Here is a 16,200-nt window from a genome sequence, read left to right on the forward strand (position 1 = left end):
ATGTGCATTGTTTAATTAGATGAAATTTTTATTTAAACTAAAAAATTATGACATGGAAAATTAGGGTTTTTCATTCTGCAGAGGGGAGGAAAAAGTTATGTCGTCACACGTAGTGGAGGCGCGAAGGAGATTGATATTAAGGTGGAATCGATCTCGCAATGACACTGCTTTCACGGATGTTGGCTATCTGTTCACGGTAGTCTCTTGCGATGATAGTGAAGTGAGAATGAACGTTGCGATTTGGTTGGAGATTCCACGAGAACTCCCACAAAATGTCGTTCGGTGATTCCATAGCGAATTCACCTGAACTTCGAGCAGAAGGAGCTTCCAGAGAGAACTCCCACAACATGTCGCTCGGTGATTCCACAACGAATTCACCTGACCTTCAAGCGGAAGGAGCTTCAGAAGAGAACTCCTACAACAAGCCGCTTGGTGATTCCAAAGAGAACTCCTAGAGTCTGCCGCTCAGTGTAGAGAGGAATGAAGACTTAAAGCGCATCGAAAACAGACTTCCTAAATACAACTTGAGCGACCTTTCTTATAGTCATAATAATCCTTGCGCACCCCTTTCAATAAAGAGCTTGCTTGGGCTTACGGGACTTATATACTATATGAAATATACTGATCGGAGTTAATGGTCACATTTATGGACAATTAGGAGGTATTAATGGGTCAGATTGTCTTACACTTTACAAATATACGGTATTAATAATTGATTATTGGGTTTGATTGCATAAAAATATACTGCATTACAAGCCCTATAAATATACTATTGATGTCCATATAAAATAACCTCGATCTATCTTAATAAAATAAAGACCTCTTTATGAAACATATCTGACTTGAGCGTCAAAGTGACTTCTGTAGGTCAACAATCCATTGGAGTGGATTGTGTTCTCGGAGAAGATTAAACGATCGAAAGAGAGTACAAGGACATCCTCATACCAATTCAACCAAAACACAAGATATTTATTTTTATTTAATTATTATTTAAGTGAACTTAAAATAATTGAATAAAAATATTTTATAAATATGAGATAAAGTTTAACACAGAAAAATGAATAATAATTTGTTGAATTTGATCTTTAAAATCCTGATCAATCATGATTGTTGAAATAAGTGATAGCATTTTTTCTTTAATGTTATAATGTTTTTAATTAATAAGAAATTTTTTAAAGAAATTAGGTGAAAATTTCGAAGAATACTAATATGAAATATGTTAAAAAAATAACTTAATTAAGTTAAAATATTATGTCTATTTATTTTTAAATTTTAAGATCAAAATATACTAAAATTTTAAATATGGATAAATTCGAATTTAATCTCAAAATTCAAAAATAAAAAGCATGTTTAATGTTTTGATTTTATATTAATAATTTGAAACATAAAGTATTATTTTTCATCATTTAATATAAAAGTGAGAACCATACATAAATGTTTACAAGAATGGTAGATAGAGAAATAATATCTTAACTCCAAATATCAGTTTGTTTTTCTATATTATTATTGTAGTTGTATGACAATATATAGTTTTTATTGATAAAATTTGGATAATATGTACAAAACAACTCTTAAATATATAAGATTTCATTTTAATAGCATGAAACTATTAAAAGAAATATCATATATATTTAATATTTAATAATACATAATTCAAAAAATATATACATGTGTAAAGATATTATTACATAAATTATTAATAATATAATTACATCAAAAGACTCAGATTAGTTTTAATTATTTAGATATATATATTGATATTTTATAACTTGAAGTATTAAAAAAAATAGTGATTGTATTATTACAGGTGTACCAAAGAAAGTCAAAAATTTATAATATAATTAAAATTTAATTAAATGTAACAATTACATATTAATGGTTAAAAACCTGTCTCTTGTAATAAATACTATATTAATTTGCATGTAACAAAAGTTTATTTTTGATTCCATAATTTGGTACGTATTTTTGTTTTATGTTTCTCATTCATTTTAAATTTATTATTTTATTTAATGTTATCTGTAAATTGGTGTCATAATTGTATTTTTGTTTCATTTTGGAACTCTATGCCACCTCAAATGTACTAATTAATTAACCATAATAGCTAGCATTATATACATGATGATTCCTCCTTTGTAACATGCAGCATTGAAAAGAGAAAAGATAATGATGTTGACAATGTTTTATTATGCTCTGGCTTTCACCATTTTTTCATTTTTTGCAGTGCTGAAATGGAACAGCTTAAGGTACTCAAGGAAAGGAATGCCTCCAGGGTCACTGGGATGGCCTTTGGTTGGGGAGACTATCAAATTTCTCACACAAGGACCAGATTTCATGAAAAGGAGCACATTAAGGTGTTGTTCTACAAAAGAACCTTACATTATTCTTTAACTTTTTTATTTCTAATTTGTTAGATTTGAATACCCTTTTGCTCCTTCATATTGATTACTTTTTCTATCTTGTTTTTAAGATTTTCTTTTTCAATTCCTATAGTTGTTTATAAATTTTATAAAAGAATTTCTCCTGTTTGGATATGTTTTTTACATTTACAAAACATCATTCTTGTCTTCTAATTGAGAAAGATTAAATAAAATTTCTTTTAGACAGAAATAAACATGTAAGAACTAAGAGTTTTTTTTTTTAAATACTTTAAATAACTAAATTACTATTTTAATATACTAAACTAGTATACTTATTTGTGAAACGCCCGAGATTTTAATAATTATTAAATATATTTATTAATTAGTATTAATTGAAGCTTTTCAAGATAATTAAAATATGACTGATCATAAGTTATATTAATATTTTTATCTTGCAACGCACCAGATTTTATTAAAGGATTAAATATAATTTTAGTTTGTTAGTTTTTAATAGAAATTAAAATTAGTCTTTCTTTAAAATTTTAGATTAATTTAATTTTTTATATTTTTAGAATTATGTGAATTTAATTATTTTAATTAGATTTTGTGAAATTTATTTGAAATTTTAAATATATTTTATTAAAATTTCAAGTAAACTTAATAAAATCTGATTGAAAAGATTAAATTTACGTATTTTTTAAATTAAGACACTAAAATAAACCTTCAATATATTTACTAACTAATGATAATAAAAGTTTTAAAGGATGACTCGTTATATATTAAACTATTATTTTTTATCTCTACGATAAAAGTTACGAGTGCTTTATAAATATTTCGAACGTTTAAAAGAAATCACATCAATTAAATTAACCATAATATAAAATTGTTTTTCAGGAAATTTTTACAGAACCCTATATACCATTTTTTTTCATTTAAGAAAATCTTTTCTGATGATTATTCTTTTGGTACACGTCCATTAATTTGACAAATCTAATTAAAAGTAAAGCTGAAAATGAAAAACAAAAACAAAATAGAACTGATAGTTAAAACTTCAAATTAATAATTTTAAAATATAACTTATCTAAGAAATTTTCGAAAACATAAAACAGCCATAAATTAGACAAATACATGAAAAAACCAAAAGAAATATTTATGATATTAGAAAAGCATATTTTTTTTTTGTTTTAGATAAATACAAACAAACCGATACATGCATATTTTTTTGCAACAAATAAATAAAAGTTGCTAAAACATGTAAGCATTTCTACATATTTTCTAAAATTTATGCCAGAGATTCCAATATTTAGGTATATGAATAGATATAATTTTCTATATTATAAATTAATTTTATAAAATTGAGTGTTTAATTCTTCAGTCACACTGTCCATTAATATTTAATTATATATATATATATATATATATATATATATATATATTTCAGTATAATAAAATGAATATATAAGTGAGTATAAATTAATTAGTGTTATCAATATGAGTAAATCAATGCGATTCATCATGAATTCAATCTGAATGAATTAATTGAATTCATTACGGTTTTAATTTGGATGAATCTACTTGATTTATTAGATAAGCTGGATTTTTAGTGATTCAAATTCAAAATTTATTCATATTAAAATTTTAATTTTTTTTAATCTAACTTGATCCAAATACGTGATGAATTGATTTGGCTTATTGATTCTAATCCATGACTATAAATATCAACATATGTTTTAAGTTTAAAGTTATTTTTTAAAAATTTATGAAAATGCTTTTTCTATCCCCAGTGTTTCTCCTATTTGTTTCCTTGTACTTCATGTAATTTTGAAGCCAAGTTGTCTCCTTGCATTCAGATATGGAAGTCTCTTCAAAACTCATGTATTGGGATCTCCTACTGTTATTAGCACGGATCCTGAAATCAACAGATACATACTCATGAATGAAGCAAAAGGCTTGGTTCCTGGCTACCCGGACTCCATGAGGAAGATCCTTGGGACTAACATTTCTGAGGTTCATGGTGCAGAACACAAACGAATAAGAGGCTCACTGTTATCTCTCGTTGGTCCAATCGCAGTTAAGGATCGTCTTTTGACAGAAGTTGATGACTTCATGAGCTCTTACCTAGACAATTGGGATGGTAAAATAGTTGATATACAAGAAAAAACTGTTGAGGTATGCATCAATCATATATATAACTGTTTGATTAAACCGTCAAAACCATATATGCTAGACTATGAAAGGAAGAATCAAAACGGTTAAATCCATGAAACACTCACCATGCATGTCTGTATTCTTTGATTTGTTGTTCTTTTCAGATGTCATTCTTTGTTTCCATGAAAGCTGTGGTGGAAGATGAGCCAAACTCTTTCATCGAGTACTTCAAAGCCTCGTTTGATAAAATGGCATTGGGAACAATATCCTTGCCATTTAAAATTCCAGGAACTCAATATTATCGAGGTTTGAAGGTATAAGATTTTTTAAAAAATATTATGAGATAGCAAATCCAAATTTACTTTCAAGACGGCTTTGCGAAACATAAAATAAACTTAAGAACCATGCTTTTTCAAATCCAAATTTACTTTCAAGACGGCTTTGAGAAACATAAAATAAACTTAAGAACCATGCTTTTATCTTAATTTTATTTAAAATTCATTTTTGAAATATTTTTTCTTCTTGAAAACTTAAAACAATTATTAGTATTAATTAAAAAAATTATTTATTTTTAGGCCTAAAGCAGCTAAGTTAAACTAGTTTCACTTATGTTGGTCACAGGCTAGGGAAAAAGTGCTTGCAATGCTAAGAGAGCTGATAGCCAAGAGAAGAGCTTCTTCAGCCACTCATAACGACATTCTTGATCAACTTGTGAGAAATGAGGATGGTAAGTACAAGCTAAATGACGAAGAAATAATGGAGCAAATCACCACAATTTTATACTCAGGTTATGAAACGGTATCAACCACTACAATGATGTCTATCAAATACCTATGTGATAACCCTGACATTCTACAGGCAGTAAGGGTGAGTTATAGGTTATCATTCTTTCCTGTTAAAAGCAATAATTCATGTTTTATGTTTCGGAAATCTAATACGAAGTAAAGATAAAATGAATTTATAATATATAACTAGATATAAATTTTACTTCATGAACTGATTTTTTGAAATTGAGTTATATTTCTTATCAATAAAAGGCATTATGCAGGATGAGCATTTTGCAATCTTGCAGAAGAAACTGCATGGAGAACGGATCAACTGGGATGACTACAAGAGCATGAGGCAAACTCGTGCGGTAGACATTTTCTGTATCAATATATGAACTAAAATTACAGAGCAAAGTGATGATAATTAAGCTAAGAGATTTTGAAGTACTTTTGTTTTGTGTGTGTAGGTATTACTTGAGACAATGAGATTGGCTACTGTTGTTAATGGAGTGATGAGGAGGACTACTAAAGATATAGAATTGAATGGTGCGTTTTTCAATTTGAGTCAATTGCTTTGATACATGAATATTCATTGAGTATGGCAATCACTTTTTAGGTTATATGATTCCCAAGGGATGGAGGGTTTATGTTTACACAAGGGATGGTAACTTTGATCCCATTCTCTATGAAGAACCTTTTACTTTTAATCCAAGGAGATGGCTGGTAAGATTTGATAATAAAGAATTACATTGTTCTTATGTGAATAATTGCAAAACATGATCTTGAAGATAAAATGATGCATGCAATGTAGGAGAAAGGGTTGGAGACTCATAATCACAACATGCTATTTGGAGCAGGAGGTAGGGTTTGTCCTGGAAAGGAATGGGGCATGTTCAAAATCAGTATTTTTATTCACTATTTGGTGACTAGATACAGGTATATTATTAATTCTTCTCATATTTTAATTTACAATGGGATCTGTTAGCAAATTTTAAGAAAATATGTGTAGTAGAAAATTTTGAAATTAATATTAAAAATCAACATAAATTCTAATTCATAAATTAATTATGATTTTTTTATGTATAATAAAGATTAATTTAGATATATATCAATAATTTGTAAAAAATTTAACTAAATGTTTTTATTTTTTTAAAATTGATTGCTACTTAATTTTTTTATTAGTGTTTTCTGTTATGTAAATAAAGTTTGTATATAGGTTGGATATCCTAAAAATCCTCATTTTATATATTCTTTTTACTGATAAAAAAATTATATTATTGTTTATAAAAAAATATATAGGTAGTTTACTCTTTTCCATCCTAACGTTCTTTTTCTTTTTTTATCTTTAGTTTTAAACAATGATGTAATTGTAATGTTTAAATTTGGTAGAGTTATTATATAAGAAAAATCAAAAGATTGATTAAGTGGTTATTAAGTAGGTGTATTTTTTATCAAAAAAATTAAATATATTAAATAAGAATAATTAGATTGTTCAAATTTATATAAAGAAATGTATGTTCAAGAAGGAAAAAAAAGTTTTTTGATTAGTAAGTGTTATTAAGCAGGTATTATTCACTTTGACTAAAACCACAATAAAAGAAAACATAAAAAGCTTTTAAAACATTTAAACATTATTATTAGGAGGCCAAACACTTGTAGTTGCAATGTTAGATGCTAATGGTGGGCATATTAGTATCTCCTTTTTGGATACCAGTGGTATTTTAAGCACTCCTTTAATGGTTGGCATTTTTATGTCTTAGTAAGGACATTAGTATTCAAATATTTTTACTATTTTAAATTAATTGCTTATTTTTCCTCTTGACTAAAAGTGTATTTTTTTTTTTCAGATGGGAAGAAGTTGAGGGAAGCAAAACACTTGCGAAATTTCCAAGGGTGATGGCACCAACAGGACTACACATGAAGATAAAAAAATACTAAGAAGAAAGATAATCCTCTAATGTTTGATCAAGGCATTGTCATGGACCCCTATGATTATAATTCTAGTAATAAAATCACTGAGTGTTAAAATCTATTACTAGTTATAGACATGACATTCATGTGATTTCATGAAGAAAAAACCCTTTTAGTTTGTGTATTTATTAAATTATTATGAATAGACAAGCACAATCTATTTACTAAAAAATTCATGAAAAATACAAATATATCAAATAAATTAATTTCTAATTTAAAATGTCGACTTTTTATCTTTCATTTTTAAAATTTACTATAGTGTACACAAATCCCTTATTTTGAATGAATCATTTTGATGATGTAATTCCCTTTATATTGAATACAAATTTAAAAATGTTTTACATCCGTGATTGTCCTCAGAACGATGAGTATTACTCGGATGTAATTTGTTAATAACTCTGTTATACGAAGCCTGGAAAATAGTAACTTAACTATTTTATCCAATAACTTATGATAAGATATATATGTAGATAAAATTGACTAAATTTGAAAAAAAAAAAGTACTTTTAAACTTAAATAATAAATTAAATGTATACAATTTTGTAAAGTTTATGTAAAATGTAACCAAAATGTTTTTACTTAACCGTAAAAGCATAACCAGCGTTATTCTGACTTCTAAATTCACTTATAAAAAGAAAATTATTAGAGTTAAAAAATTACCAATGCATCCTTTACCATTTTTTTCTTCATATTTTTAATTTTCTATAACTATGTTAACCATTTTCTTATTTGCTTTGAGATCGATAACAATACCTTGTTTTAACTATTTTCATTTATTTTTTACATACATTACTACAAACACGAGTTTCGATGTTTGCTATTTTTATCTTTAACATCATTCCAAACTCTAATATTTTAGTCAAAGACGTTAATTTGATGTTGGAATGACAAAACGACGTCAACCCTGAACAAACAAACTTCCATTAACGACAGACATAAAAGAAATCGACGTCTAGAAGCATTCAGCGAAAGGATCTACACACTAAGCGCATATTTTTGTGAACACTTTGACACTCAGCAAGAGGGGACATCGTTGAGCGCACAATTTTACACTGAAAATGGGGGACAATTGACGTCAACTATGATAAGGGCCAACATCAATTATAGCTTTTTTAAAATAATTTATTCATTTTTACAATTTCGTTAAACTTGAAAAATAGAAAACAAGCATGCCGACCTTGATTAATAGTGACTATGTCCATGTCTATAACAAGAAAGTTAAGTATATATTAAAAAGTAATAATTTGAATATGTAAATATGAACTATTCAGTATTTTTTGACGAATTTTTCTTCTGATAATTATCAATAGATATAAAATTCTGTCGGTATATGTTATTAACTGTATTATTACCAACAGATTTTGGGTCATCAAAAATACGTCAAAAAAGACATTATTGATGAATTTTTCACGTTTTCTACAAATTTTGGTCGTTTATAATTCTTTTTTTTTTCTTGTAGTGAATGGAATTTGATTCGCAATATGCAAGCAATTGACTTCAAATGGGTCAGTGTGGTGCTCATAGCTAGAGATGAGAAGAGGATGTTGAAGGTGTTGAGAAACTCAAAGAACTAGGATATGAATAATGTACGAAAAAAAATAGAGAGAAATGCTGTGTGAAATAATTTTTATAAAAAGTTATATTTTCTATCTTGCACTTGTGAGTAGACATTCCCTTACCAACATTTATGGGCTTTTCAATTTGGTATTAGGTCTGCTCACTTTTATGTGCTTATTGTTTGAAAGAATTCGTGCTTTATCAAACACAAAATAAAAATTACAGTGTTGTATCACCTGTTAAACGAAACACTGTCATTCATGATTTGTTATTCATCAAGCTCTCATCTTTCAAACGAAGTGTAGTCATGTTTTTATGCTTAATTGTCTTTAGTACTTAATCAATTTTACAAGTTGTTTGAACTTTTTTCTAACATACTTTAATAATCAAAAAGTGATTTGCATACTCATTGTAATATGTCCTAATATGAAGTGGGTTGGTGTATTAATTGTAATCAATTTGTTTAATCAATGAAACTTCGAGTTGATAGCTTGAAAGATAATTTGATGTAATCTATGAATTTGAGTGAGTTATTATAAAGTTGTTTTGTGATGTTTGTGTCGCTTTTACATTAGATGGTTTAGTCTAGCCTTTTACGAAAAAAAGAGTTTAAATCTCTATACAACTTCTATTTGTAAAACTATTATTTATACCAACGAACTCAATTGAAGTGAAATAGTATTCTCTCTTTTATTGTAAGTATAGATTGTCTATTATGCCAAATTTTACAAAATTTATTTTTTTTAGCAAAGGTTTTTTTTTTTCAAAATATAGACTTTTATCCGTTAATCAATCTATTAGAAATTTTATCTACTTTTTGAACATTTGAAAAAAGGTTTTAACTCTATTTAGTCTCTTCCTAAAATTAACAAATTGTTTCATTGATGAAAACCATAATAATGCCATCGTACACTGGTGATATAATAATAATGATGATAGTGTAATATACTCTTTACCTTTTAAATATTTTATAACTATCACATAATTCATTCAATAAAAGGGTTACAATCTGTGTCTTATCGTAATTCTTTTTACTTATGTTGCCTTTATTATATTTTGTTTCAAATCAAATATTTATCTTCATAGTTTTTATTACATAAACAAATGTGCAGAAATAGATGGAAGCTCTGAGAAATCACCAGATAATTACTATAATATATATATATATATGGTTAGCAATTTATAGTATATAAATAAATATAAATTTTAATTTTATAAATTAGTTTTATAAGATTGAGTCATATTAAAATAAGTATAAACTTCACCGTAGGCTTAAAGTTCATTTATTAGTACTTACATTACATAAACACACATACAAAGGGATACGAGTTTGGGTTATGTTTTATGTATATGACATACTTCTCCCATTAATTTAAGCAAGGGCAGTGAAGCCACTGAGCATATAACCCTAATTCTTTTTATCTGCATTCAAACGAGTTAAAAGGGGTTGTGTACAATATGTGTTAGGTATATAGAACCAAAAATGTGCATAGATTCCGATTATGAGTTTCCCAATGTGACGACCCTCAAAATAGGGGCCGCAGACCCACAAGGACCACCGCCGTTTAACCTTTATTTTTTTCTTCCCTCCTTTTGGCTCTTTATGCTTTTATTTTATGTCTATGCCCTATCATTTATATGCATACGTTTTGGATATCATTTTAAAATAAACTATACCTAACCCTACCCAACTCAATGTCTTTTAAATGGTTCAATATATATCGTGACTTCACTTTATCTTATTTATCTTATGTTAATTAGTAGGGATTTAATTCAAGTATCATGAATATTAAACATTTTACTCATATATAAGATTTTAAAACTAAAATCATCTAAAAAGTTTCAAATTTCAAAATTGACAATATGTCAAATATGATAATTAATCCTAATAATATAATGTTATGTTTTCAAAATAGATAATTTCAAATACGATCATTAATATGGAATAATATTATTTACATGTTAATTGGTAAGGATTAAATTTAAGTCTCATACTAAATATTAAATATTCCATTCATTTATAAGATTTTAAGAGTAAAATCGTTACATGAGTTTTAGATTTCAAAATAAATAACATTGACTCTAAAAAAACATCATCTCAATAAACTTGAAGTCAAAATAATATTTTTTAAAACAAAAATAAGGAAATTAAAATTAATCAATACATTACAATAAAAAATTTATGCCAACCACCTCTACATTGAAATTTGATATTAAAAATGGTAGCATTAACAAAAGAGTTTAGTTGGGCAACGCACGATGAATAGAAAATTTAGGATTCCCATCCTCACGTGATGTGGCCTCAAAATCTGGGATGTTGTTTTTTCTTTTGTTAAAAGCTTGTTGCTGCCATCCCACTATCTGCTTAAAAAACTATTTTCCGAAAATGTTAATTATTTTTGCCACCTTAGGCTGCATACTTACATCAGAGGGTCATGGTTTCATATTGCTTTTGTTTTGGTTTCTCACTTTTACTTTTCTCTCTTCTGTCAAGCTTTTTTTTGCTTCTTTTGATGATTGTGGAATGTGGGAATAACATTGATTCCAATTATGTTCTCTATGCTGTTGTTTCGATGTCTTTTAGGTCACATGATTGCCATCTTCCTTAGCGAATCATGCATGCATGCATGGTAACTATGAACAAAATCTATGACACTGGCTACTCTTATTACGAATGTGTATAATGGGAACAATCATATCTCTTCAATAAGATCATAAGCTTCATGTAATAAATTTAAAACCGGCTACTCAATTCAGGAATACCAAACACAATTTTAAAACCGAGAACTTTTAAATATATTAACATGAAAATGAAAAAAAAACATTATTTAATATTCGAAAGTAAATTTAAGTACCTCACTAATCATGCATATATCTTATCATGTTGAGAAAAATACATAGATCTAACAAACTTTCGATGATAGGTTTTGAAATCATATTAGTTTAAAGTCAAATCATCGTTATAAAATGAGCTTTGTAATAAGGTGTGAATTGTCTCTATTAAATTCAAATTTTAGATTATTAATATAATATTGTTAGAGTCACTCTATATGGATTATTGTTTGATTTAAAATTTCCGTTTTATTCTTAAAATACGTTTTTGAGAGTTGAAGAGGAATATATATTTATATTGTCTTTTGACATATATTTCTAAACAATGTGGTTATTTAATGTACTAAAAGTTCTAAATCAAGGTCTAATATGGGAAGATAGTTCATTTCCCAATAGACTAAGAGAATGAAGATATGTGTTTGAAATCTCATTTTCATATCTTATTGATAGTGTCAATATTTTAACCTCAATTCCATTAAGATAGCATCGCTAGAGTACCTAATGGCATTTCAACTATTGTCCACTTTATAGTAAATATGAGATTCCTAACATTTAAACTATTACAACAAATTTTTTTTAACATTTTATTATCAAATTTTTATATATATTTAATTGTTATGTACATTTTACCATCAATGATATTAAGCACTTACACTACAAGAAAATTGTCTAAATAGTAACCAATTTTAAATTAAAAATAATTAGTCATTATATTAACCAATTTAAATACCAATTTATAAACTAAAAGTTATGGTATCTAAAATAGTCTCTATTATAAATAAAATTAATATTTGGATTATAAATTGGTTATTATTGATATCTAGCATTAGCTAATAAAATTTTGGTTATCAAATAAATTTGTCTAAATTAATCACTAATTAATTAGAGATCAACTTAGACATAATTTCTTTCATAACCAAAACCTTACTAGCTAATATTAAAGAGCAATTTAGTCATCAATTCACAAATTAAATATCATTTATTTTTTTATAATAAAGACTATTTTAGATACCAATAATTTTTAGTTTATAAATTAATATTTAAATTGTCATTGACTAATTATTTTTTATTTATAAAATTAATTATTATTTAAAAAAATTCTTGTAATGTTTTTTATATATTTAATATATCATGTAATATTTTTAAATTTATGATAGTTGAATATTGATAATCAATAAATTATGACAAATAATTATTGATAAATGAATAGTAATAAAATTTCGTAAAATAGATAATAAAATTCGTAAATATTGATAATTGAACAGTAAAATGGGCAAAGAATTAAACTAAAATTTCTGAAAATTTGAATATTTTGATGGTGTTGAACTTGGTGTGCATGTGATCTGTATAATACATCAATAAGGCCACTTAAAATAACTAATGAAAAATAAATCTGCTGAATTTTATGCACATTCGAGCTCGTTCTTATAAGAAATGCAAAATTCCATTGGATCCATCAATAAAACTGCACCTTATATCTCATTTCGATGAACACCCGATACACATATTATACTGTATATATATCTGCAGGATAAAAAAATAACAGATAAAATACCGATACAGAAAAATAGAATCCTACACGTTAGGGCTTCTTCAGTGTCACGTGCACTAAGCACATGACAAAATCATTTGATTATATAATACTAACACACTATTATGTTTCCATCATCCTTTCACTACTATTATATATATACCATTCAACATAGTTCAGTAGATTAGTCTTAGAATTGATTTTTATCGTTGAAAATTAAATGTTTAAACGTTGGTTATGAATTGATGTTGAATGTTTCAAGATTGGTTATGTAGATAACTGATATTGAATTATGGAGAATAGATTGAATATAGTGTATCTTTTTATATTGATTTTTGTGGATTCTAATAATTAATTTTCTTGTAGTGACTCTAGATTTCTTCAATGAATTAAAAAAAATTATGAGACTATTACGGAATTTTTATCTTTTTGAATTAGCAAAAATCTGATTGTGTTATTGAAACCCCACTATTGAATATAAAGGATTATCACATCAACTAAATATGAATAAATTATAATATTTAATGAAATAATAAGTTAAGAAATAATTTAAAGAATATTAATTTTTAACATAAATTCAACAAAGTTTTCTAAGTTTTTTTTATGTGTGAACCAAATAGTAATAAAACAAAGATAAATTAGTCAAACAATTTCATCACAATATATAAACAATCTTAGACCAAGAGATTTTAATAATGTTTAACTCTTTTATACCTTGTTCACTTGAATGAATTTGAGAGAGAGTGATTGAATGGATTTGAGAAGATTTGAAGGTAATATTTTTGTTGGTTATTTGAGTGGATTTGGAGGTAAGTGAGAGTGGATTTGAAAGTAAATTTTTTTAATTTGTCACATATGAAATTCTACACTAATTTTCGCAAACTTTACTTCCAAATCCACTCTCACTTGCCTCAAAATCCACTCAAATAAACAACAAAAAATGCACCTTCAATGAAATCCATTCAATCACTCTTCCCAAATTCATTCAAGTGAACAAAGCCTTAGTTTAAACAAACATCAATATTAAACTCGCTAAATTTTAAAAACATTCTATTAATATTTTGTATTTGTCTTCCTAGTTTTCTATTTTTCTCTACTTGTATATTGCATCTTTTCCAATATGATTTTGATTTTATATAAACCTAAAAATATATGGATTACTTAAAATTTGTTTCTACTAAATTTAGAAAAAAAAACGATAAGAAAAATAATAGATAATTTGAATATATAAGTTATTATTTATTGGAAGTAGATATATATGCATAATAATATGATCTAAATTAAGTATGTAATTATGCAGAGCATAATTACAAGATATTTAATAACTTAATTACATAAATTTAATTAGCTTAATTATAAGAGATTAATTGTTAATTTGTTTAATTTCAGAAGAATAATTTGGATTCTATCACATCTCTATAATCTAAGCAGGAGGTTCATGGATGCTTAGACTAGTCCAGAAATCATAAAAAGAACTTGAGGTAGGCCTTTGGTGAAGATGTTAGCAATCTGGTGAAGAAAGGGACATGAAGAACTCGTGTCCAACGACATGCTACCTTTTCCCAAACAAAGTGAACATCCATCTCAATATATTTTGTGCTCTGATGTTGCATAGGATTACCAAATAGATAAATGACACTGACATTAACACAATGTACCAAAGTAGTCTGAGGGAGAGAAAATGAAGCTCTAGGAGGAGATTGTGGAGCCAACAAGATTCAGCAACAATATTTGCAGAACCTCTATATTCAGCCTATATACTAGAACAAGATATAGTGTGTTGCCTCTTCGAAGAAAATTATATGAGGTTTTCACAAGAAACACACAATAATCATATGTGAAGCATTTAGTGTCAATACATCCACCCTAATCAACATTAGTAGAAGAAATAAGTTTCTAAATAGAGATCGAATAATGGTGTAAACCATGTTGAAGGGTACCCTGAACATAACGTAGAATGTGTTTTAATGCTAGAATGTGTTCAGTACAAGGAGCATGTATATGAAGACAGACCTGTTGAACAATATATGAAATGTCAAGACGAGTGAATGTGAAATACTAGAGGGTGCTGACAAGATTGTGATATATAGTGGGATCCTAAAATGGTGTGCTGGAGAATGTACTAAGCTTCTGCCTAGTATCAACTACAGTAAGAGAAGGTTTACATAAGGTCATGTCGACGCGTTCAATGATGTCACTAACATAAATGCTCTGATTGAGGAACAGACCACTTACATCTCTTGTTATAGCAATCTCAAGAAAATAACTCCAGGACCAAGATCCTTCATAGTAAATTTAGAGGCAAGGAGTGTCATGATAGATTTGCGAAGGTCATGGGATGAGGTGATGAGAATAATGTTATTAATGTAGAGGAGGATGTATGCCATGTCAAAACCCCGTCGGTAGATGAAGATATAGTGATCTAAAGCATTATACTAGAATCCGATGTAGAAACATAGAGCAACATGTTAGTACTAGGCACAAGGCATTTGCTTCAAGCCATAAAGGGATTTCCTCAAACGATCGAAAAATGTCATTAGGGTAGAGCGGATCACAAAAAATGAACAGTTGGCACATAGTATCACGAGTCTCTCTTTGATCCAAATCTCGCCTTTTTGTGTTTTCCATCGTGCTCTTCTCTTTTATGTACCACTTCACGCTCCAAATCTCTCTTTTGCGCTATCGTCGCTCCCAATTATTGTCGCGCCTTTCATCTCCACCAACAACATGGTTCTACACCCTCACTCCCTTTCTTCTTCAACTCCCACGCCGCCCTTCCTCTTCTTCTAGCGCAGTTACTACCTCTTCTTTCATCGTGCACCTGTGCCCCACAAAACTTAACAACTTTAATACCATGTTAAGAAATGAATTTTAAGTCTAATCAACCTCGACAAAATTAGCTTGTAATGTGAGGTTTGCACCACTTATATATTGTGATTTGACTTTATCTTTGTTGATGTAGGACTTCCAACACACCCGCTCATGTCGAGGTATATACATCTTGTGCATGAGATTAGACATTAATGAATGGCCTGAT

The 16,200-nt window shown here is 27.5% G+C and overlaps 1 protein-coding gene across 1 annotated transcript; it reads left to right on the plus strand.

Annotated features, from left to right (window-relative positions):
* The first annotated feature begins 2,163 nt into the window (after positions 1–2,163).
* Positions 2,164–7,380, plus strand: LOC124819671 (cytochrome P450 85A-like). Its single transcript, XM_047291227.2, has 9 exons — positions 2,164–2,351; positions 4,208–4,526; positions 4,670–4,819; positions 5,127–5,372; positions 5,554–5,640; positions 5,740–5,818; positions 5,889–5,995; positions 6,084–6,208; positions 7,120–7,380. Exons 1-9 carry the CDS (start codon positions 2,164–2,166, stop codon positions 7,208–7,210), a joined length of 1,392 nt encoding a protein of 463 aa, XP_047147183.2. The 3' UTR covers positions 7,211–7,380.
* Positions 7,381–16,200: the final 8,820 nt, after the last annotated feature.

The sequence above is a fragment of the Vigna umbellata genome, chromosome 3, assembly GCF_029865625.1.
Source record: "Vigna umbellata cultivar VRB3 chromosome 3, Vumbellata_1.0, whole genome shotgun sequence".
Lineage (NCBI taxonomy): Eukaryota > Viridiplantae > Streptophyta > Magnoliopsida > Fabales > Fabaceae > Vigna > Vigna umbellata.

Excerpts from the sequence above, each read along its gene's own strand:
- LOC124819671 (XM_047291227.2), top strand. The coding sequence starts at position 2,164 with ATGATGTTGACAATGTTTTATTATGCTCTGGCTTTCACCATTTTTTCA. Across the intron at positions 5,819-5,888 it reads TAAAGATATAGAATTGAATG|GTTATATGATTCCCAAGGGA; the intron begins GTGCGTTTTTCA and ends ATCACTTTTTAG. Across the intron at positions 5,996-6,083 it reads TTAATCCAAGGAGATGGCTG|GAGAAAGGGTTGGAGACTCA; the intron begins GTAAGATTTGAT and ends CATGCAATGTAG.